The sequence below is a fragment of the Hordeum vulgare genome, chromosome 6H, assembly GCF_904849725.1.
Source record: "Hordeum vulgare subsp. vulgare chromosome 6H, MorexV3_pseudomolecules_assembly, whole genome shotgun sequence".
Taxonomy (NCBI): domain Eukaryota; kingdom Viridiplantae; phylum Streptophyta; class Magnoliopsida; order Poales; family Poaceae; genus Hordeum; species Hordeum vulgare.
The window spans coordinates 30,411,904-30,436,074 of NC_058523.1; the positions used below are offsets into that span (position 1 = coordinate 30,411,904).

Sequence of the window (24,171 nt, forward strand, 5' to 3'; positions counted from 1 at the left end):
CTATTGTCTCCCCTTCCTACATGATTCTTCTCCTTTGCTCCAAGCAAGTTAACCGAGAAATAATCTGAAACAGATGGATGACAATAAATTGCAAGATGACCAAACCTGCACGGATCATTACAAGATGAAAAAAGAAGTATCCTCTACCTTCAAACATTGTCTCAGGAGAGAAGAACCATGCTAGTCCAAGGACACATCACACAGGAGAATCCTGTGCAGCTCGAGCACATCAGATTGGTTGAAGCTTCGACAGCCGTAGTGGCAAATAGTCTGGCTGCAGCACAGAACAAGAAAGGTCCAGTGCTTCACTATTGAGCAGTACGACAAGAACCCTAGTATCCACTAATATAGTGATCTAAACGACCTTATATTCTTTGCAGAGGGAGTAGACATGTTTAATTTTATTTACATTCAATTTGCCACTACAAATGCTATCTTTTACATCTCTGTTAGTTTCGAAATGTCATGTCAGCTAATTCTGCTTATTGTACAAGTTTAAACAAGCAGTCTAAATCATTTTCTCCAAGAAAAACAATTAAGCCTGAATCTGCTCAGTGAGGGAATCTTATCGAGTCTCGACATTTAGAAAAAATGTTAATAGTGATCTCACAGATGACAGTAGCATATACAAACACTGTCAACAAAATTACCAGCACATAAATACTACGTACCTATGTAAATTTTTATAAGACGTTTTAGGTACTACTTTAGTGACCTAAAACGTCTTATAAAAGTTTACAGGGGGAGTATTACTGAGCTACATACCATACAATCAGTAGTCTACCGCACTTGATTCTTGTCAGAACCTGCAGAAGATTTTAAAAGGTAAATAGAGAAATAAGAATCCAAGATAAAATCAATACTGTGATGTTCATGTTTATTCAGTCAACCGGGAGAATCAGAGACTTACTGAATATGCTTGACTTTGGTGGAAGCCAATTCCCTGATTTCTTTGATTTTGGCTCCTTCATGTGCCATATTCTCTGTGGTTTTTCACTTCTAACTGAATGTCTGCTGGATTCTCCCACCAAACTTACTCTCTTTTGTATCTTTTCATGATATATGGCTGGCGGAGAAAGTTTCAACGGGGGTACAGTTTCAACATGAAAAGACTTCTGACCTTTCTGGAGATTACTCAGTATTTCAAACTGCAAAAGGAAATATCATGGCAAAAACCTTAGGCGCCACTTGGAATCGGTGAATTTAAATACACCCGTATTTGTTTTACAAGTGTATTTTACTGGTCATGCATGATTTCCAACAGAGAATAAAAACGACGGGTCATGGTCTGTACATTTTACAGGTGTAAAAGGGTTGAAAACGACAATCCAATTAAGGCCTTAGCAAGTAGTACTATACAAGTACAGAGTATAGGGCCAGATCCATTTTATCACCATTGAGAAACTACAGATTAACTTAGATTTGTTGTTAACTAAATTTAAAGTATTAGAGTGGACACTAAGTTCTATATCACTGACCAAAGACCAATATAATGTGTGCACGTGTGTAGGGAAATAACAAACAAAGACATATAAGTCTTTTTAGAGATTCCACTACGGACTACATACGGAGCAAAATGAGTGAATCTACACTCTAAAGTACGTCTATATACATCCGTATGTAGTCCGCATTGAAATCTCTAAAAAGACTTATATTTAGGAACAGAGGGAGTAGATAACTAAAACAGGGATGTAATATCATATTCATTACAAGAGAGATATCATAAGTTATAACTGGATGGCTTTCAAATATCACAAGTCAAGTTTTTGGAAAGCGCCTGGTAATAACAGAGAAATTTATTATACTAGCAGAAAAGAGATATCTCAAGATATTCCTACCCGTGACATCTGCTGAAGCCCACGAGATCTCTCGACATGATCTGTCTCGTGATTATGATGGGCGCCATATGGTACTTCATGTTCAACAACGGGATACTTGGGTAGCCCATTCTCAGCTATTATAGGTGATTTGTTCCGGGCTTGTGTGTCACTCGTTGAGAGACAAACTGGACATCCATCTTTAAAATCCCTATTGGATGATTTGCTTTGTTCAGACTCACAATGAAGATGTGTTGCATGTCCACAACTGAATACTCGAATTGCTGAAATAGCACCTTCTTTAGAAAGTGAGCAGTTGCATACACAACAGACAAATGTCTGTGGAGCAAATCCATGACAAACCCCTCTCTTTAATAAGCTCAACGTATAGAACGAATCATCCTCGATAACTGACTTGGCTGTTTCCTGCAAGCAGGTGCGCAAGGTATCAGAGGCGCTAGAATTTTTACTACTTGACAAAATACAGAAGAAAATAACCAAAGAAGGTAATGAACTCGTTTCACAATAGTTAACTTAACAGGTCTTCCATATAGAATAGGAAATATTGCAAGAAAATACTGAAGAAACAACATTTAATTGAACAAATTAAAAAATTAGTTCAAGATATCATTGTCTCGACACTAGTCAGATCAGTAGGAATGTGTTAATTGATCCATCAAGTGTATACGCGCTTTACGGCACCTGGTTCATGAATTTAGCTAAAAATTGTAGTACTAAAAGCCTTGGGTTACTTTCAATCACTTTAACCACTGCAAGCTTCAGGGCAAGGGATACAAATCAACTTGACATAATGTAACAACTCTGCTCTATTCAATGGAATATGTATTTTTTTATGTCAAAGATAATGGCCTATTGCCCAATGATTGGTGTTCTGCAAAGCATCGAAAGCCATGCATGTAATACTCCTACTTACTAAGTAAACGGCAAAGGAAGGAAAATCAGTATGTGTGTACCAGTATTCTTTTTTCATAGAGATACATAGAGAGCATTCTATGTATGACAAGTTTAAAATCACCAAACTCTTGACTCCCATTGTCAGATAATAGCTTTGCCATAATTGCTGGTAGGGGTATATACCCAGCCATTGCCTCAATTATCTCTCCAACAAATTGTGAGAAAACTCTCCGCAGAGTATTCAAACACCTTTGATAAGCTGAATTCACCATTTGTTGTGAGAATACTTTGCCTGTACGATGCCCATTTGTCGTTTCACCACCCTCGGACCAATAACCTTTTCCATTTACAACCTTGCTTCCATACAACTTTTTCAGTGGATCTGAGAAACTGCACCAAAAACATAATGGCATTAGCAGAAATTGTATCTAAAAGTGCAACAATACTAAAAGTGCTCAACAAACTAAAAGTGCAACAATACTTTACACTGCTTGACAGATATCTATCAGTATTTAATAATAAGCCTTGCTTGAGATAATTGAACGGTATTAGTTTCGAGCATAAGATCGGCAGCCAGCACATTTTAGGATCATATTCCTAGCAATCTGTACAACTATACAAGGTACAAGTAGGGTGTGATCCAAATGTTCTTAAGCAACGATGAGATCAGACTCACAAATTAAATTCTACCCCTGCAAATTACCTCATAATTGCATCAGTTACAAGAGAGTGGAAAGTTAATCATCACTTTGTGAAATTTAATTGATCCTATGTTATATTCTCACTTGTCCATGCCCAGCTCCTGTGGCAGTGCCCCAGGCCAATGACCAATAGAGATGGTGCCTTAAGGTGGATATATTTGGACAGTGCACATGCTAAATTACTAGTGAAAAGAGAACCATATTACATGATTCACATCTGCCAAATAATAAATCAGTACTAACAAAAACCAGCAACGGCTATCAAATTTCTAGTTATAGATCCAAATAATAGGACAAAATGACAATACATTGCAGTGAGAAATGATTTTGAAATAAAGTAGTTATGCATATAACTATATATTAGCACATCTTACGAGTCAACCAGTTGAAACCAAAGTGACTGAGACTCCTCTGGATCTAAACGCTGTGAATTCCTTTGGCACAATCCAATGGAGGAACGTAACACATCAAGCACAGGACGAGCCTGAATGAGAATATCAAATATGTTACCAACTATACAACAGAGGATACAAATATAGGTTAGTATCTCAATGGACACAAGAAAAAGAACCTCGCTCATGTTTAGAACAATGTCTGCTTGCTCAATTTGAGAGATACTCTTTGACGATGTCCGAGAGAACGCATTTTCCACCGAAGCGATAAACTGGTTAACTTTCTCATCTAGTCCAGCTAGAACAAGTTCCAACGCACTCGTAACATCACCAACCCTCTCTTGCAGAAATGCAGCAGCATCTGTAACTCCATAATCTAGGCAAAGGAGCAAACACCTCTCCAATCTGTAGCTATCGAAAGTCTCCAGAAACTTCAAGACTGACCTTGGTTCATACCGACACAGAAGCTGTGCAAGAAGGCGTATTTGATTAACAAAAAAAGGATGATGATCTCTCAAAGCATGTGCTGCCACTAAGAAAACCTCAACCTAACAAATTGCATCAGTAAGGTCAACTGTGCGCTTCTTCAGAAAAGTGGCAAAATTTGTACCATTCACCGTAACAAAATGAAGAAACAGCAATTGACATATTGGTTTGACAATAACAGTTTTAAATATAATATCAGATTCTAAAGCTCCAAAAAAACTAGAGTGCAATACTGCCCCCAAATATACTCTCAAGGAATCCTCTGGTTTTTCCAACCATGATATCTCACCAGGACTCTCATTGTAACCAAACAATCAACTCTAGACCTGAACTACAAAACTGCGCCAAAGGTCAGCCAAATACAAACCTACAAGGATATAATGATACCACCCGACTTCGGAGTCCATGTGAAGTACCTCATCATCGTATCTTAGTTGCAAGGAAATTTTTGCTTCCTGTTTTCATGTCATGATATTGACTTAGTGTTCAACCAACTGCTGGTAAGATTAGAACATTTTGTGCAGTATAATGGTCAAGGACTCAAGGTTCAAAATAGTGCTGGTTCCACACTGGCGCCCCTCGAAGGTCGCCTAGAGGTGAAGCGCCATAACCAGGCTCCGGCTAGTGAGTAGACAATGTTTAACATCGCCTTTTGGAACATTTATAATGGTTAACATTAAACAACTTTGGAATATGTGATGTGCTTGATATGTCCAACAAGGGAGTCCTACTAACACCAAAGCCTGTAAAAACCATCTACTCCCTCTGTTCCTAAATATTTGTTGTTGGGGAGAACTAGACTAGTTCTCCCCAACAACAATTATTATGGTACAGAGGGAGTATGTCTGTGTTGTATTTTCAAAGCACATACTGCTAATTGATTCAATATAACGGTTATGGCAAATCACTGTGCTACTGGTTGCCGATAGATTCTTCTCCCAGTACAACTTTTGCGACAATATAGTGGTGAAAGGCTCTACTAAAGTCTAGACTGATGGCTTAAGGCTCCAATCGAAGGTATTTCATTATGGTTAAAAGCTCTATTTCAAATATACCAATGTTAAAAATCTGTTAATAAACATACCTCCAGATAGAGTTCAACTAACTTATCAGTCATAGAAATAGGATTGCGATCAAACAACTTTGGGAGATTTGATAATCTCTGAAGATAATCTTCGAGTTCGCCAGAGTACAGACTTTCAACAATTTCATAGTTTCTGGCAGTAAGTTCACTGAAGTCAAGTTTTCCTGACAAGTGTACTTCGATTGCAGTTTTCAAGAAAAGAAAAAGGCTATGGCTGTGGTGATCAGAACGAAGCTCCGCCAATATTTGCTGGATCTCATCGTGAAAATGATCAATGACCAAGACAAATGCACACTCCCTAAGAAAATGAAAGGATAGGAGAGAAATTGAGCACATTCAGTAGAAAGACAAGCCAGCAAGTGAAAATTTGAAGGGGGGAGAATATTACTAGTTAAAACATTAATTAACAAGCTCACCTGCTTAGATTGACTAGCTCAGCAAAACGAGATATTACTGTGGAACGAAACGACAAAGCTTCATCACTCGCCAATTGAAGTAACTTTTTGTTGATGAAGATAAATGCATGGTATGGTTCCATTGTATCCTTCATGTAACTATCTAAGGCAGCCAAATTTTGATTTCTGGCTGTATATATCATGCCACAAGCCTGTATAGTAACAACACATTTACAGTCATAAGCTGAAAGATATTTTTGAGCAGCAGTGCTATGTTATACAGGTGAACTTTCCAAAGGTAGTGGTGACAAACCTGATGAAAATGGGCATCTAAACAAAGATTCAACACATAATCAGAATTCCAGTCAGTTTGAGGAACCACGTTGAAGAGCTGAAGAACTTCTTTCTGAGGTGGCATCTTTTTATCATCATATGATGTAGGGGATGACGTGAGGTATTTAAGAATGTGCTTGAGAACTCTTTGAGATGCGTTTGCCCTTTTATGGGAAACAAAAAAGGACACAAATTCAATTATATGACCAAAGTCATTAACTGAAGGCCAAAGTTCCGATTCTTCTGACTCAGCAGTACCCACAACAACGGAATGGATCACCTCATTTTCTAAACCAACAATATGAATGATGGTGTCAACTACACTTTGTAACAAAATAATTTGACTATCTGGGCTTTGAATATCAGTATCTTCTTTATCCTTAGATACAGATGCATCAAGAGTACTAGAAGTAGGTTCAAAATTCTCTTGTGCAAAAGCACACTTGACAACTTCCAAAGTAGCTTCCGTATCCATCCATAGAAGATAGCATATGTTTGGGCATTTTCCAGAAGAACTAAAACCCTTAAATACTTCAGAAGTGAGCAATTTAGAGTCCTCGAGCATGAATTGCAGAAGTTCTTTTCTCACTGCATGAAGCTGGGCTCGGGGAATTGTTCCATGCCCTGCAAAAATAGATCATGTGATTACATATCATGGAGTTGAATTGTCATATGTATTCCTAGTTCAGAACATAATCCTGTTGGAAGTATGCAGATGTTCCTGTGAAGATGACAACACCAGCACCTTATAGTAAATCTAGACTTACGAATTTTAGAAAATTACAATTGAAGCACATAGTATGCTAACACACTTTACAATCTACCAGATTTTTTTTCGGGAAAACGCAAAGGCTTGCGTTTCTTTTCATTGAAAAGGGAGAGAATATGAACAGTACATGCCTTCGAGAAGGAGGCTACAGGGGCTCAAAAGAAAGAAAAGAAAAGGAAAAGGAAAGAAAGGCCTGCACAAGACTAGTGCATGTCCCAGGTGGGCGGCACGATCGTCCCAAGGCCGGTTGCCCCAGCCCGAATCCAAAGGGAGGCTTCCTCTCTGATCTTTTCCGAAAGCACGGCAGTGGAGGGCCGTTCGCCGTCGAACACACATGAGTTGCGGTGCTTCCAAAGCATCCATGCTGTGAGGAGGGTTGCCGTGGCGAGGCCCTTGCGCATAGCCTTAGTCGTGCCCAGCTTGGTTTGCATCCACCAGTCGTTTAGGGAGGCCTCTTGGTCTGGCGGCCGGCATGTCAAACGCAGCCAGGAGAGCGTGTCATGCCACACCTGCCGCGAGAAGGGGCAGGTGACTAGCAAGTGGCGCATCGTTTCATGCTCTTGGTCGCAAAGGACACAGCGCGGGTGGTGTTGAAGGCCGCGGCGGCGCAGGCGGTCCGCTGTCCAGCACCTGTCTAGATTGGCAAGCCATTGGAAGAACTTGACGCGGGGTGGCGCCCAGCTTTTCCAGGTCAGCTTCCATGCATCGCAGCTAGTGGAGCCCTGGAAGGTGGCGAGGTACGCGCTGCGCGCAGAGTAGCAGCCATTTGAAGTCCACCTCCAGATTAGCTGGTCCGGTCCCTCGGTGAGAACGAAGCTTTCGGTTTCGCGCCACAGCAGCAAGTATTGGCCTATTTCATGGATGCCTAGGTGGCCGCGGATGTCTCTAGCCCAAGTGTGGTTGAGGAGGCCTTCTGCAATGGTGCGCTGTTTGCGCCGTCGCTTGGGGATGCAAGCGTATAGCCTTGGCGCGACCTCGCTGACGGAGCGGCCACCGATCCAACGATCCTCCCAGAATCTCCCCGTTCTGCCATCCCCGACGGCCAGTGTGGTGGAGGCGAAGAACAGGGCCTGCTCGTCCTTGGAGAATTGGAGATCGAGGCAGCGCCAAGCCCGGCCCTCGTCGATGCGGCTGAACCAGAGCCACCGCAGTCTTAGGGCGAGCCCCGCGCGCTCCATGTCCTGGACGCCCAGGCCGCCGAGGGAAAGCGGCCGGCAGATGCGTCGCCAGTTGACGTGGCAGCTGCCACCGTTTGCGGTGGCGCGGCCCTCCCAGAGGAATCCTCTCTCAATTTTTTCAATGAGCTTGGTGGTCTTCTTCGGGGGGGGGGGGGGGGGGGGGGCGAAGACGAGGAGCTGGTGGATGGGGATCGCGCAGAGAACTGACTTGACGAGGGCGAGGCGGCCCGATTTGTTCATGAGCCGAGATTTCCAGCCGGGGAGCATGCCCCCCACCTTGTCGACCAATGGCTGCAGCTGGGCGCTGGAGGGTCGCCTGATGGTGAGGGGGATCCCGAGATATGTGAGCGGTAGGGTCGCGATCTTGCACCCAAGGAGCTCTGTGGTCAGGTCTGTATCTCCCGGATCGCAGTTGAGCATGGTGGCAGAGCTTTTGTTGTAGTTGACGCGCAGCCCCGAGGCTCGACCGAACAGCTCCAGGATCGCCTTGATCACAGGAATGTCACTCCGGGATGGGTGGCAGAAGAGTACCACGTCGTCAGCGTAGAGCGAGATCTCCGGGACGGGGCGGTGCGGGTGCAGCTGCTCCAAGATGCCCAGCGACACGGCCCGCTTAATGAGACGCCCCAGTGTGTCCACGATAAGGACGAACAGTTGAGGTGACAGCGGGTCACCCTGCCGCAGCCCTCGGCGATGCCAAATAGGGGGGCCTGGCTCGCCATTGATCAGCACTCGCGTGCGCGCAGACGCCAGCAGGAGGGCCAGCCAGTCGAGGAATCGGCCTCCAAAGCCGTACTGACGGAGTACCTCGAACAGGAAGGGCCACGAGACGGTGTCGAAGGCGCGCGCGAGGTCGAGCTTGAGCAAGACCCGGGGCGCGCGCAATTGGTGTAGGAGACGCGTCGACTGCCGGACGAGGACAAAGTTGTCGTGAAGGGAGCGGCCGGCGATGAAGGCGTTCTGATTCCTGCTGACCAACCTGTCCAGCTTTGGTGCCAATCGTAGGGACAGCGTTTTGGCAATATCTTGGCGACCAGGTGGATGAGGCTGATGGGTCTATAGTCGCCAATGGCCTGGGCATCTGGGCGCTTTGGCAAGAGCGTGAGCATGGCCTGGTTGAGGCGGTGGAATCCTTTGCTCCGTAGCTGGAAGAGCTGATGGAAGACGGCGATGATGTCGTGCTTGATGCAGCCCCAGCAGGCGCGGAGAAATTCCGCGGTGAAGCCGTCGGGCCCCGGTGCTTTGCGCGCGGGCAAGCGCTTGATGGTGTCCCATATCTCCTCCTCCGTGAATGGAGCGTCAAGGTCCTGGAGATCATCGGCAGGGTCGATCAGGTGCTCCAGGTTTAGCGTGCAGTCGCGGGCGGTGGCGGTGCCGATGAGGGTGTCAAAGTGCGTGAACGCGGCCTCAGACATCTCGCTCTGTTCGGTGAGGAGCCGGTCTGCAGTGGCAAGGCTGAAGATCGTGTTCTTTTGCCGGCGGTAGGAGCACTGCTGGTGAAAGAACGTTGTGTTGGCGTCCCCATCTCGCAGCGAGGCGATGCGCGCCCGCTGCCGCGCGATGGTCCGCTCCAGCGATGCGAAGCCCAGGTAGGCCAGCTTCAGGTCTTTGTGCAGCCATACTTCTAGCGGCGATAGCGTACGCTCCTCTTGGGCCTTGTCGAAGCTGAGAATGAGCACCCTGCATAGCGCGAGCTTGTGCTTCACGCTGCCCACGAACCGCGCAGACCAGCTGGTGAGCGCCTTCGCGGTGGCCTGCAGGCGCAGCAGGAGGCGCCGGAAAGGATCAGCATCGTCCACTGACGCCCAAGCGTGCGCCACAGTCTGCTGGAATCCGTCGAGACGCAGCCAGAACTCCTCGAAACGGAAACGGCGGTGGGCGGGAGGCGTGGGGGAGCAGTCCAGCAAGAGGGGGCTGTGGTCGGAAACCACAGATGCTAGGCAGTGCAGGTGGCCTATGCCGACGGCATCCTCCCAGTCCGACGTGCAGAGCACGCGGTCGAGGTGTACCAGTGTGGGCGGGGATTGAGCGTTAGACCATGTGTAGCGGCGACCGTGGAGGTACACCTCTTTCAGAGCGAGGTCGTTGACGCAGCGCCAGAAGCGGCCCATCATCCGCCTATCTAAGAGCCCGTTGTTCTTGTCCTCATCGTGCAGGATCAGGTTGAAGTCACCGCAGATCATCCACGGGCCCGGGCAGTCACGACGCACCTCCCGGATCTCATGGAGGAAAGCGATCTTGTCGTTGTCATCCTGGGGGCCATATACCACGGAGATCCACCACGGAGTACACTCAGGCGCATCGACCCTGGCGGTAAGGATGTTGGTGGTGAGCATTGGGTCGAAGATGGTCACGACCCGGCTCTTCCACGCCAGGAGGATTCCTCCTCGTGTACCTTCCGCGGGCAGGTATAGGTAGCCGTCGAACTCCGGCCCGAGCACCTCTAGGACAATGGAGGAACTAATAAGTTCCATCTTGGTCTCTTGTAGGCAGACGACCGAGGCGTCGGACGTAGCGATGAGGGAGCGGATCGCTATGCGTCGCGCGCGTGCGTTGAGGCCACGGACGTTCCAAATCACGAACTTTAGGTTGTAAGCCATAAACTAACATGTTCGACGATGGGAAACAACTCCAGGCTAGACCTCCACGAGGCAGCCAGCAGGAACAGGTGTATGTGGACTCGCGGCCAGGCTCGCCGGTGGCTCGCGGTCGACCAGCTTGGCAATGGCCGCGATCACCTCAGCCGAGATTTCGGTCGCGAAGACCCCGTCGTAGACCTTCATAGCTTCGGCCGTGATGGGCTGGTCGGCCCCGACGATCCCCAGGGTGCGCAGGACCTGCACGCGAGCACGCCGCTCAGCGGTGGGGGGTGCCGAGGCCGCGTTCTTCGTCGTTGCAGAACGGCCGCGCCGCGGCGCAAAGTTGAGGGATTGGCGGCGCGGGCGTTTCCCGGGTGTAGGCAGGGCGGCCCGAAGCTGTCCGGTGGCCGCCGTGAGGAAGTCTCCCAGCGTCCAGGGAGCTGGGTGCGACCCTGGTCTCCGGCGCGCTCTCCTCATCGTGATCGGTGGCGAGGCGAAACGGTCAGGGGTGGGGCGGGCCGTTTTCGCAGGGAGGGGGCTGGGTGTCCTCATCCCGGAGCAAGGCTCGGCGGTGGCGTCACGGCCCAACCCAACCGAGGGCACTTGTTGTGGGCTCGCCTCGGGGCCCGACCCGTTGCTTGCGCTATTCGAACCCGCGGGGGCGTGGTCGCTGGCTGGCTGGCCAGTAGCGCTGGCAGGCGGGGCCGCGGGACTGTGCGTTGCGCCAGTGGATGACGCCGCTAGAGCATCGCGTGGCCCCGACGTGGGATCTTCCTCGGGTGCAGCGGATGACTCCGCCAAAGAATCGCTTTGTCCCGACAAAGTATCGTCTTTGGGGATCGGGGGCGGCAGGGGGGGCTGCGAGCCAGTGGGCCCACCGTTGTCTGGTTGCGAATCCGGGACCATGTCGCAGCTGCCAATCGTGGGATCTGGTGGCGAGCGGGTCCGCGAGACAGGCGTTCCTGGCGAGTCGCCGGTCAGCTTCTGGTCGTGTGAGGGAGGCGACAAACGGTGCACAGGAGTTGCGGGCCCCGAAGCTGGCGTGGTGGGGCAGCTTGTGGACTGGGAGGCGCCAGCTGTCCCGGCCAGAGGCGGTTCGGTCGCAGCTTGGACCGTGGGGGGGTCCGCATCTGCAGGATCAGGCTGTCGGGCTTTCTTTTGCCAGACCCACTTTCCTCTTTTGGCTCGGCGACGAGGACGGCGGGCCCCTTCCTGGCCAGGCCATGGTGACATCCTCCTCGCGTTGGTGGCGGGCCGCGATTGGGGTGGCGGCGGCGCCGTACGAGAGCGGGAAACGGCGGTGCGCCAGTCAGTCTCCATGGCGACCCCGTCGGCCCGACGCGAGCCCCCTGCGGCCGACCAGGTCAGGGCATCGAGGGTGGCGTCGCAGGCCCGGCCGGCGGGCATGGCCGGCGCGTTAGGGCGGCGACGCTTGCGCCCGCGGCGATGATCCGGGCCGCGGCCATCGGTGCGCCCAGGAGGGGGTGCCCCACCGGCGCCACCGCGGCCTCCAGCATGGTCGCCCGGCGGGGGCACCGGCCTGTCGAGCTCGGCCTGCACCAGCCGGATGGAGATCCGGTACGTGAGAGTGCGCACCGCGGACGCTTGGGAGGGGACACGTGCTGGGATGGTCTCCACGATCTCGAGGGTGGCATGGCGGCGGATGGACGCCGGGTCGCGGGCGCGCCCGGAGAGCCGGAAGGTGGCGAGGTCCGTCCGGGAATGCGTCCCTGGATGGAGGCGCTCGACCCAGCAGGAGTCGCCAAGGATGCGTTCCACGGTGTCCAGGTTCCAGGCGTGCGCAGGGATGCCGCGGAGCTCGAGCTCCACGCGGTGATCCAGGCTCTCGCAGCCGGCGTGGGCTAGCTTGCTCCAGGGGCGGAGAGACAGCGTGAAGGAGGGGCCTTCAATGAGGTGGTCGCCATAGATGCGGTCCTTGGTGGCCTGGGAGGCGCAGATGATGAGGAAGTCTTCCGGGTGGTGGATGTGGACTGAGAAGTCGCCGGGGTGCAGCTCAAGGTTGGCGAAGAGCGTGTCCGCGACCTCGTCGGCTGTAACTGGCGGCCTGGAGCCAGTGATGGTGGCCACCATCCCGCGCTGCAGCACCGCCTCCGCCTCCTCGATCTCGACGGAGCGCGGGATGAAGACGCGCGGCTGCACCACAGGGCCGACGGCTGGCGCCGTGGCGCACGGGGGCTGGCTGGGCCGCGGCAGGGTTTCACGCTGCTGGGGCGGAGTGGACGTCGGCAACAGAGCGCGGTCCCTGGCCCGACGCTCCGGCGTGCATCTTCTAGACTCGTGGCCGTTGAGGAGGCAGCGCCGGCACCGGACCTAGTTCGTGCAGTTGCGGACGGTGTGGTTGGGGTCGAGGCAACGGAAGCAGAGGCCGGCGGCCTCCTCCGGCGTTGGGCTGCGACGGAGACGCGGCGCGGGGGCATCCTCGCGGCGGGGGCGCTTGCTCCTCGGCAGCTCCCAGGCGCCGCCGGCGTCTGCCGCGTCCACGGCCGCATCAGCCACGCGGTGGATCTCCGAGCGGGGCCCCAGGCGGGTCGACGCAGGGGCGCGCGGGGGCGGCCGGAGGCTGGCGCGCCGGCGGTGGGGGCGGAGGAGTGCGCACCACGTCGCGGTAGGAGCGCGAGTCCGACGAGGAGCTGTCCGAGTCTCTCCAGCGGTCCTCGCGGTGGTGGCGGCTCGTGCCACAGCCAGCGTCAGCGGGGGCCATGGCTCCGGGGAGGGCGAGGGCCGGGGAGGGCGGGGTAGGCAGGAGGTTCACCGGCGGAGGGCGTCGGCGGCGGAGGGCTTGGCTAGGCTAGGCGGCTGGGGAACAGGGAGGGGAGCGGGGCGGAGAGAGACATTCGAGGTAGTAGTTGTCTCATCCAATCTACCAGATTCAAGGCCCACCAAAAGCCGAACAGCACACGAAAAACAGTCTAAGGTCAACACTAAACTAGCATAGAATTTATGAAATAGTAAAGAAAAAATGACGTGAATGGTTCGCATTACTAACCTGGAGGAAATGCTAGGCCCTGGAAGCAATACTTCAGATAAACAAGCATTCTGTAGCTGTTAAAGTGAAAATATGGTAAGATACTGGCCTACCGTATAGCACTAGTATTATACTATTCTAAAAGAAACACCAATTGCATATACAAAACTAGGACGCTAGCAGTATCAAACAAAATCAAGCAAGTCTAACCATGCCCTTTGAAGGCATGGGATGTTTTTTGCTTAGTATCAAAAAAATTGTTCACACTCATGCATGTCATAGAGAAATCTCAGGGGAAACATAACATGCATTTCAAATGAAGATTCATGTAAATTGCAATGATAAAGAGTCATGTAAATTGCAATGATAACCAAGTAACTAATGCTAAGAAAATTACCAAATTCTGATTAATCAATTTACCAGAACAGATATTCAATCAGGAACTTCAGAATAACACAAGTATGCTCAAATTACATATCAATAACTTGAACATAATGTGTACTATTATCTCACATATATGAGAAAGGTGATTGATTATGAGCGAGTTTAATACAACTCTTACTGGCAAGAGTATGGCATACCAAGTAGAAGTAGCATCTTTTCGAGTAGCACTCTGGATGACAGATAGAAGTTCCTCTAGAGGTGTACGGAAATCATTCAACCCTTGGTTAAATAAATAAATTAGAGCACCATATAACCCATGCTCACGACACAGTCTGACTACCTGCATACAGAACAAGTAGAACAATGTCATGCGGATGCATAATTGTGCAACACTTTAGTCCAAACTACAAAAACGGTGCCAGAAGATACTGAAAAGGGTTTTTCCTTGGTCAATTAATGTAGACAATGACAATGAAACATGTCCGAGAAAGCTCTACAAATGTACCTCTTACACTATTTGGATGCAACTTTTATGTATACCTGATTAAAGTCCAGTGATGAAATATCCATATGAAGAATGCATTGTTCGACTCGCTGCAACCATCCTTTGCCACTATAATGCTCTACTAGAGCTTGCATGATCTACAAATCAAATTGGCATAAATGTATAATCATTTGCAAGTTCATGTGCTGACACTAGAAAATCCTCGGTGGCACTCACCTCAGGGGGTAAAGAACCCAGCATATCTTTCAATATATATGGCTCTAGTACCTCCAGAAATATACCTGTTATTTATGTCATGTCAGCCTTTTCAAGTTATAGCAGTAATTTAATAACAAAAACATGTGCGTGCACAATCTTATCAGGAAACAGATAAATTGACATACGCAAAACAATTCTTATACTATACCACATGAAAATTAATATAAAATCCTCTAGAATGTCCTTTAAAGACTAGAATCTTCAAAAGTGCAAGTAAAATTATTCCAAATTAAATGGAGTCAAAGCACTAAAAGAAAGGAAAAATGCCTGGCTATGCAACTAGAGCCCATTAAAGCATCCATCAAAAGAGATTTACAGAATGCCTGCAGCTTGGAACGGAAGCAGGAAAGTATCTTCCTTTGCATTCTTTGTAGAGAAAAAAAATAGGAGGACCACAGGATGTATCAACATATGATCTAAAGAAAGATGTATTAAACACGGAAGGGAGGATTGCTTCAACTTCAGGCATGAACAGAATAAACATCAGAGTTAAGCAAAATGAGAAGGTTGCTAGTTCTTATGAGTTAATTAGAACAAGCCTACCTCCACTTTGAGCAGCAACAAACTTAGAGAAGACTGTATCAAACAGGATGTCATTCCGCCCAATGTGAACACAAAACTCGACAGCAACCCCTCCTACACGAGCATATTGTTCTTCTCTCTGTGTCAGCAGGGATCTATCGGCATCTATCAGGCCATCTGCTGCTCCCCCCTTTCCAGCATGATTTGACAATGCAATTGAAATATATTCAAAGACATAACCTATATATGACAGCAGCAACTCTACTAAATACGGCATTATGGCTTCCCTTATAGAATCAACTGCTCTCGGAAGATCAACAACACCCTGTGTGTGACCGTCATAAAGCTTCATTGCCATGTCCAGTGCACCCATCCAATCACCAGCCCTCTTTAGTGCTTCAATCCGCTCTTTCCATGGAAGAAGTCGCGAAACTGTAAGAAAGCTTGGGCCAAGAATATATACTGTAGCACCTCTTACTGCTACTGAGTTGTTAAAATGCCTCTCAGGATTGCCAAACCTGTTAGAAAAATGTGTATGGTACAGTATGCTGTCATCAAAGACAAAACCATCAAGAATAAAGATAGTCCTCCGAAGCTCACTGCCATCTTTTGAGAACAAACAGAGCTGCCCTTTTAAGTTAAGGACAGCTAACATCTGAATGGAAAAAAAGTAACTTGATTTTACAACTGGGAAAAGAACATAGACTAAATGAATAACCAAAAGGGGAGAATTTTGCATGCCTGATCATTTAACCAGGCAACGCCAACAGCGGCACTATCAAGCTTCCAGTCCTTATGTTTGATCATCTTTGATTTAACAAATTTTGCAACTTGTACTTGACGGTCCCATGCAAGCGCAAGCCAAGATACTCGCTCTTCATCTATAGTGTTGTCATTTTTAGCCCAAGAAACTAAAACTTACCAATATAAGAAACTACCAATCATTGTCAATGTCCAAGGAGGTCTAATCTTACCAATTGATGATGAATCTGTGGAGGACGATGTGTATTTCCATGCAGCATAAGCAATTGACCCTTCGCGTGCTCCTTCCGGTCTAGAAAAGGTCTCAATATGGTCAACGTGGTCAATGTTGGTACGGAGTCTAACCTAACAGGAGAAACACATAACATCATAAATCAGTACAAGAGTCACGGTAATTGTGAGTTCACAAGATAACAGATAGTGAAAAAATTATAAAATGTTGCCATTATAATAAATATATCATCCGTACCACAAGAGCATGTTGATGCATAATGAACATGACTGTAACACCATCCTCCAATGGAGAAGAACCTTCATTGAAAAACTTCCATCCAGAATCTACTCCAACTACACCTCCCATCATGCTCCCAAGACCACCACTGGAGGAAGTTGGTAGGTTGCCCTGCGTAGATGAGTTGCCAGAACCGAAGGATTCATCTGCTAGAAGAGGACAGGCTGAGAGCACGATTCCAGTGTTTCCATCAAAAAGGCGCTGGCAAAGTGTAGCTATGTCTTGTCAGAGCAGACATATATTTAAAAGGGGGTCAAGGGAGTTGATATGTGTACAATGGAAAGAATGATGTTTCTTCATACCTGAGTTCCCTTGATAGTCAAGCGATTAATGACGGGGATAATAGAGAATGTGTGCAGAAGAACAAGCCCTTTTGAATCACCAGTGATGGCTTTAGATTGGCGGATAAAACAAACATGCACTACAGCTCCTGTATGCTCACCATGTATGACTTTTGCTGCAGTAGCCTTCTGTACATCCCAAATTGTCATATGACCATCGCCGTACCCTACTAGCAGAAGATCCCCTTGCGGGTTAAAGCACATGGCAGTCACTGGTGATTGGGTTTTCTCACCTTGGTTCCAAAAGAACAGCATCTGAAATTATAAAAGCAATCTTTACAGACCGAAAAATCAAAGCGACATATAATTCCCAGGACATCAGAACCACTAATCTACAACAACTGTCCTCATTTCATAACCAGCATTACGGTTTTAATATTTTCCACGTTTGAGTTCATCCAACAAGATTTTTGAACAGCAAATGGCTACTGGCTTATAAGATTAATAGCTATATGCCTATATGTGCAACCACTGAATGATTATATGACTGACACACTTTGGTTATAAGATTATTAATAGCTATATGCCACAGTTTAGTTGGCATATGTTTGGTTTTTGCCACACTTTGGCTTGCCACACTTTATTGTCGTTATGGCCCATTTGTCATAGTCAATTTTTTTGCCAACTTTTGCCAAAGTTTGGCGTTCGTTTTTTCAGCCACACTTTGTGGCTTGCCACACTTTAATGGCTTGCCACACTTTGACTTGGCAAAATTAGTCTCCAACCAAACAGGCCCGAAATGTGCAGTACACCCCAATCCAGGAGATTACTTTTCAAGTTCATGTACTATATTGGAAAAATACTAATTCTCAGCGAGCAAGCAAGAGAAGAGAACACAAGGGTGAATCGCGCAGAGATTAATTGGCGAACTGTGGAACAATAAGTTAAAAGTGCCTTGATGATTTGAGCAAGCTAAACATTTAAAAATAAAAAGTTTCGTCTGGTTCCTTGTTCGTAGAAGAACATAGAGATGTATCATAATCATCTGAAACATCTGGCTGCATCCAACTGTTTCTACCATTTATGTATGGCATGGCAATCAATGTCATACAATCAAATCAGCTTTTTTAATAGAAATTATGGTAATCAATCAAAGTTGGCGTGATTAAATTCTGGCAACAAGGAATAGTTGCTTTAAATGTATGAATATTTGAGTACGGAGCCATCTAATAAAAATCAAGGCAACCATTGTATTCTTTTGTTGCTATCAACTGCTAAAGACTATAAGTGGGCCCCACTATGGAGGATCTGGTACTGTTTGGCCTATTTCCCACAGCCTTGCCTTAGTGAACTTTGGACATAAGTATGAGATCAGGGAATAGGCCTCACAAAAAATTTAGTGTGTACATAAACCCCACATGGTCAACTTCTGGCAGCACCATAAAACACGCAGATCTGACAGGGTGATGCGTAAGTCCTGCTGGCAACAGATGAGTATTTTTTATATTATGTGCTGCATGTAGTGTTTTCTTCTTTATTCCCTATTAAACAACCAGATAGATTACCGAAAATAACAAGCTCCACTATGTAGATTTATTCCAATGTATTACTGTCACTGATGCATAGCATAGCAGCAACTGGAATTTCAGTCTTGTTAATAGGACTCAGATGACAAATGAGCCACTTCAGCAGATTCCTTGTGGGGACCTTATTGTATCTCTTGTTTCTGCTCCAAATCTAAGATTCTGTATGCTTTTGAAATTCTACCTAAATGACATGTTTGTATTCAAGTCTGGTATACTAGGGCAGTAATGGGAACACCAGATGTTTGCATGTCAAGTTCAATATCATTATTTGCACCACACTGAATCTGGATTGACTTAATTATACAAGATGTAAGTACAACCCTGATCACAAGACTTGTTTCAGAATGATGGTGCACAAAATACAATGTACGGTCATCCCAGTAAAATTGGTATGACTACATCTGTTTTCCTCCCAAATTTCTCTTCAAGTCAAGGAAGGTGTGAAGTCCGGCAAACTGTAACACCAAGTGATGCCTACAACTCTAGCAAAATTGTGACCCCAAGTAGTAGTGTCTACGACTCATTGTTATCTAATGAATCATCTTCAAGTTTATACCACATAATACGGAAATATCTTAAATTCCAACATGTGAAGCATGCCAGTAAACCATATAGTATTGACCAAAACAAGCAATATGCACACCAGCACCAAGGAGGCAATGACTAACCTTTGCATCTGTATCATCAGCTTGATGGATGGAGTATTTGCTTGGGATGATGATAACAGATCCAGTGGACATGCCCATGGCAATATAGCTCCTATGTACTGCTAAGACCTGAGGAGAGCCATGGTCCTGTCTAAAAGACGGAGATGCCATGGCACGAGTTATTGGGTTGTCCACCTCAATCTGCATGTAACCAATAGCTGGTTGCCCCTTCCCAATCCCCTCCAGGTGCATGGGTTGTGCTGCTGCTCCCTCCTCCCAGTGTTGCCCAAATGAGGCCTGCCTCTTCTCAAGCTCCTCAGCCCGCTCCAATGGTTTCATCGGTACCTTCGGTCTTTTCTCTGCATTTTTTTCAGCCATCCTGGTGATCTCCAACCTCTCTTCGATCACCTTATCAATGATGCTCTCAGATTCCAGTTGCTCTTCCAAATCAGTGTCAGAACGTTCAACTTCCAGTCCATCATCAGTCTTTTCCTCGGATACTGACCCATCTTGATCCACAATCTCACCAGATTCCACTAAATTTCCATCAGTAATTTCCTCATCACTATTTTCTTCATCAACAAGCCCAATTTGACTCCCAACTTGATCTGCTTCTGCCAAATTCTCGCCCCCAAGTTGCTCCTGCTCGTTGAGATTTTCCACAGCAACAGAATCGACATTGCCTAGGTCCACCAATTCGGAGGGCTCGGAATTCTCTTCAGTCCCCACTTCCCCATGCTTGTACTCTTCCAATTCTTCATCCCCACTCCCACCGACAGCTTCCTCGGTCACCCTAGCAACCACTTCCTCGCTGACCTTCTCAGCTACTTCCTCTGCTTCGAAATTTCCAGTGGAAAGGATCCCCTCGGAGGCTTCGGAGCTGGAGCCCTCGTCGAGGAGCTTCCCGATGGGCGCGGAGGCGGTGCGCCGGGACTTAATTGCAGCGGCGTGCGGGGTGAGAACGGCGCGGGACGCGGCTGCCGCCGCGGCCAGGGCGGCGCCGGGCTTGGGGCTGGGGCGGACACCGCGGAAGAGCGAGGGGAGTGGCCTCGCCGAGGAGGTGGAAGAGGAAGCTGCGTTGCTCGAGAAGGTTCTCGAGACGAGGGAGGAGAGCGTCGCCGACGGCGATGCGGATGTGGATCTCCCGGGTGAAGCGGAGGCGGAGGCAGACGCGGGAGGGGATGGGGAAGAAGGTTTAGGGGGCGGCGGTGGGGCTTTGGTACGGGTTAGGGGTTTGAGGTTGGTGGTGGGCTTACGGGTCGGCTCGTCGTCGGAGTCGGAGTCGGACGAGGAGAGGAGGAGGAGCAGGTCGTCGACGGCGCGGCGGTGATCGGCGTCGGCGTCGGAGGCTGAGGAGGAGGCGGGAGACGACGGGAGGAAGGCGTCGAGGTCGAGCTCCTGAGCCGGAGGCGTCGGCGGTGGCTGGGATGCCATCGCCGGCGACGACGACGGCATGAGGGAGATGGTCGCCGTCTCGCCGAGGTGCGGTGGTGCGGAGGTTGGGATGCTTTCGTTTCCGGTGTTGCTTCGGTTGTATCAGTCGGCCAGGTGCAAAGTAGGCCTACACGGGCCGAGAGCATACGCGTTGAGCGGGCTCGAAAGGCTCGTGTCCTAGGCCCAGATCACATATTCACACAGAAAAAACAGCCCAGATGGCAGCGGTTATTTATTTTCTGCGTGGCACGGCTGGGATCAACTAGTTAGCAAGCGCTCCTTCGAGAGCCTCCCAGCGATCGCTCCCACGCGCCGCCACTAGACGCATTCTCAGCCGCCGTCATGTGTCGTGTTCTGAGTGTTCCCTTCGTATATTACTTTTTTTATTTTTTCGCACGTGTTTTCGGCTTTTTAGAGTGATTTTTTTCGAGGTTTTTTCACACGACTGTGCCTCTTGGAAAGAGAAAAAAAACGTGTTTTTCGCTCTCTTTTTTCCCGCGAGAGGCACGGTCGTGCCTCTTGTAAAGGAAAAAACGTGTTTTCTGCTCTCTCTCTCTCTTTCCTTTTTTTTATGGGAGGCACGGTTTTGCTTCCGCGAGAGGCATGGTTTTGCTATCGTGAGAGGCACGGTCGTGCCTCTCCAAAAGGAAAAAATGTGTTTTCTGCTCTCTTTTTTCGCGAGAGACACGATTTTACTTCCGCGAGAGGCATGGTTTTGTTGCCGCGAGAGGCACAGGCATGCCTCCGTGTTTTCTTCTCTCTCTCTCTCTCTCTCTTTTCCGCAAGGTGTACGCTTTTGCTATCGCGAGAGACACGGGAAAAGGAAAAAAAAACGCGTTTTCTGCTCTCTCTCCCTCTTTTTTCCGCGAGAGGCACGGTTTTGCTTCCGCGAGAGGCACGATCATGCATCTCGGAAAGGAAAAAAACGATGGTTTCTTCGTCCAGTGTTTTCGTGAAAAAATAATTTGTCAAAACCTATCAATATGGAATCTAGTTTTGAAGATCTCGACGCGAGAAACCCGACGATGAAAATAGTTCAAGATTTGAACGCACGATTTAGGAGATAAAACGTTTTGAAAATACGAATCTACCAAAAAAGGAAAAACTCCCAGGTCGTGACAAGTGGCACGCATATACTACACCACTTGTCGCAATCTGGGAGGTGGGAGTAACCATTAAAAGGTGTACTCGCTTACTAGTGATTTCGGGCAGGGCTTTTACTTGGAACAAGATGATGATGGCACGAGCTATATCTCGGGGAAATCCTATTTAGCGCCGCAGGCGTTTGTTACAGTGAATTTCTGCTATGGGCGCCTGCAACGCCCCGCGCGGGGCCGGGCCATCTCAGCTTTTTTTCTTTCTGTTTTGAAGACAGAAAATGGACTAGCGTCGCGGGAAATCGAACTCTCGATCTTCAACCTCGGGTTAACAAGCAGTAACCACCGTGCCAATGCATGGACTAATTTTCTTTTGCTCTTTTCTTATTTCTTCCTTTGGTTTTCCTTTTTTGCTTATGTTTTTTGTTTCTATTTTTCCTTTTTTTCTGCTTGGCTCGATGATTGTATTATAGTTCAGGATCCTTTTCTTCGAATCGATGTTTTTCTCAAATTTACTGTACTTTTGCCAAAATTGATGAATTTTTTTCAAATTGAACGAACATTTTTGGAAATTTGATAAACCGTTTTCCCAAAATCAATGATTCTTTTTAATTCAACAAACTTTTTAAAAGAATTGATGAACTTTTTCAAATCCAATGAACTGTTTTTAATATTTATTGAACTTTTTAAAATTTTGATGAACTTTTTACGAATTCTATGAACTTTTTAAAAATTTGATGATTTTTTTTAAAGCAATTATCTTTTTTTCAAATTGGAGGAACGTCTTTCAAAATCACTGACCTTTTTATGAAAATAAATGAACCTTTGTCAAATGTGATAAACGTTTTTCAAATTTGATTATTATTATTTTTAGAAAAACATTTTTCGCAACATTTTTCGCAAAATCGGTCTACTTTATTTTTTGAAAATCAATAAACTTTTTCAAGGCCTGCACGAGCGCCAGATCTATTAGATGGGCTGGCCCAATACGGGAGGCAAAGGGCACCTGCAGCGTCGTGTAGGAGGTCCCGATGTCTCGCTCATAGCGAGAAGGTAGAATATCTCGGATGACACGTTTCCAATAACATGTGGCCCCATTATATAAAGCCCTATATCTCTACTACTAATAAACATGAGAACGTGTTCATTGCTAAGTACACCCAGCCTAACCTACACGTAAAAACACGAATCAATAACAGCCTCACGATCAGATCACATAATTAGATCTAATCATAGAGATAAAACTAACCCTCATCCGAAGGTGCGTTTAGCAATTTCTTAGCGCGGACGAAAACTCTGCGAGAAGTGAACGAAAGTTTCACCGCACCCACGTCGCCGAAATTAGCGCTAACCTCCATCTCCGTCCAAACAAGTCTCCCACGACGCGGCGGCGACTACTCCCCCTCGCTTCTCCGGCTGCACCGCTCTCCTCCCTCAGCACGAAGCGGACGCATGAAGGGCGGCATCCGGCAAACGAGGCCGCGAGCGACCCCATGGTGCTGCGGCGCCTGCATCCCTCGCCTCTCCGATCGCACCAGTCTGCTCCCTAAGCACGAAGTGGGCATGCAGGGTGACCGCCGCCAAACAAGCCCACGGCGCGGCGGCGTTGAGCCCTCTGCTCCCTGCCGGTTTGAGATCTGCAGCGGTATCCTCCCTGCTAGCCACTCTTCCCTCCATCTCCCCTTTCTCCTCATAAACGTGCAGAGTTTGCTGTTGCACTCACCATGGGGAAGATCGCCGAGTAATTCGTCTGATTCTACTGCAAACGACCACTGCTTCTCGCAGAGTAATTTGTCAGAAGTGGAAGTATTTCATCCCTCGCACGTGCTTCCTGCCTCACATGTCATGTAAGTATTGCATCCCTCACATGTGCTTCGTGACTCGCTTTCTTCTACAGGAAAAAGAGTATATGGGGAATCGAAAAGTGCTTGAACCGACCGAGCTCCACAACTCTTGATATTTGTTTTTTCAAACACACTTCTGGTACTAAAAAATATATGAAAACAAATACGGAATACACAAACACATTCCTAAGGTCTGGTAAAAATCTGGAAACGAAATACTTTGTATTTTGGGAAATACCAAAAAGTGAAATTTCTGACAAAAATGACACCCTTTTTTGTTATACACTGTTAGAAAATTGTTTTTTTTTCTGTAACACAAAATAAAACGAGTTTTGTACCAAAACTTGTCACAGATATTCAGAATGTGTATATGTATCACTGAGAAAAAAATCATATATTTTTGAAACTTTAAAAACACGAATTTCAAAATGTTTAAATACAAAGAGCACTGGAGCTCGGGTGCTGCAACGTCTCACTCATATGCGGAACCATTACTTCATGTCTGCTCATAAAGGTACATATCCTATCTGATAGTAGGTTATTTTTCTCCTTCGAAATTGATGAGCTGAGAGATAATGCCAGGGAATAACATAAGTATTTCTGTTTTAAGTGTGTATACTATCCTGATAAAATCCTCGGAACACAGAAGTGTGTGCATGCATTCTTGGTTCCATGCACCATATTTTGTTAATGTTTGAGTGATTT

The 24,171-nt window shown here is 47.5% G+C and overlaps 1 protein-coding gene across 1 annotated transcript; it reads right to left on the bottom strand.

Annotated features, from left to right (window-relative positions):
* Window positions 1–153: 153 nt before the first annotated feature.
* LOC123406036 lies at window positions 154–20,610 on the bottom strand. Its single transcript, XM_045099537.1, has 20 exons — window positions 19,113–20,610; window positions 16,880–17,173; window positions 16,536–16,778; window positions 16,279–16,411; window positions 16,046–16,185; window positions 15,326–15,959; window positions 14,741–14,805; window positions 14,560–14,661; window positions 14,217–14,359; window positions 13,657–13,712; window positions 6,104–6,747; window positions 5,812–6,002; window positions 5,396–5,693; window positions 4,005–4,292; window positions 3,808–3,917; window positions 2,792–3,122; window positions 1,839–2,243; window positions 911–1,148; window positions 766–806; window positions 154–274 (listed from the first exon to the last, which is right to left on the bottom strand). The coding sequence occupies exons 1-19, from the start codon at window positions 20,544–20,546 to the stop codon at window positions 781–783; spliced, it is 5,775 nt and encodes a 1,924-aa protein (XP_044955472.1). The 5' UTR covers window positions 20,547–20,610; the 3' UTR covers window positions 154–274; window positions 766–780.
* Window positions 20,611–24,171: the final 3,561 nt, after the last annotated feature.

What these genes read in the sequence shown, in the direction of transcription:
- LOC123406036 (XM_045099537.1), bottom strand. Translation starts at nt 20,546, where the DNA reads ATGCCGTCGTCGTCGCCGGCGATGGCATCCCAGCCACCGCCGACGCCT. An exon ending in TGGTTTCAACTGGTTGACTC is followed by an intron (nt 3,123 to 3,807) that starts GTAAGATGTGCT and finishes TTTTTGGTGCAG; the next exon opens with TTTCTCAGATCCACTGAAAA. An exon ending in TCTATGAAAAAAGAATACTG is followed by an intron (nt 2,244 to 2,791) that starts GTACACACATAC and finishes ACCTGCTTGCAG; the next exon opens with GAAACAGCCAAGTCAGTTAT.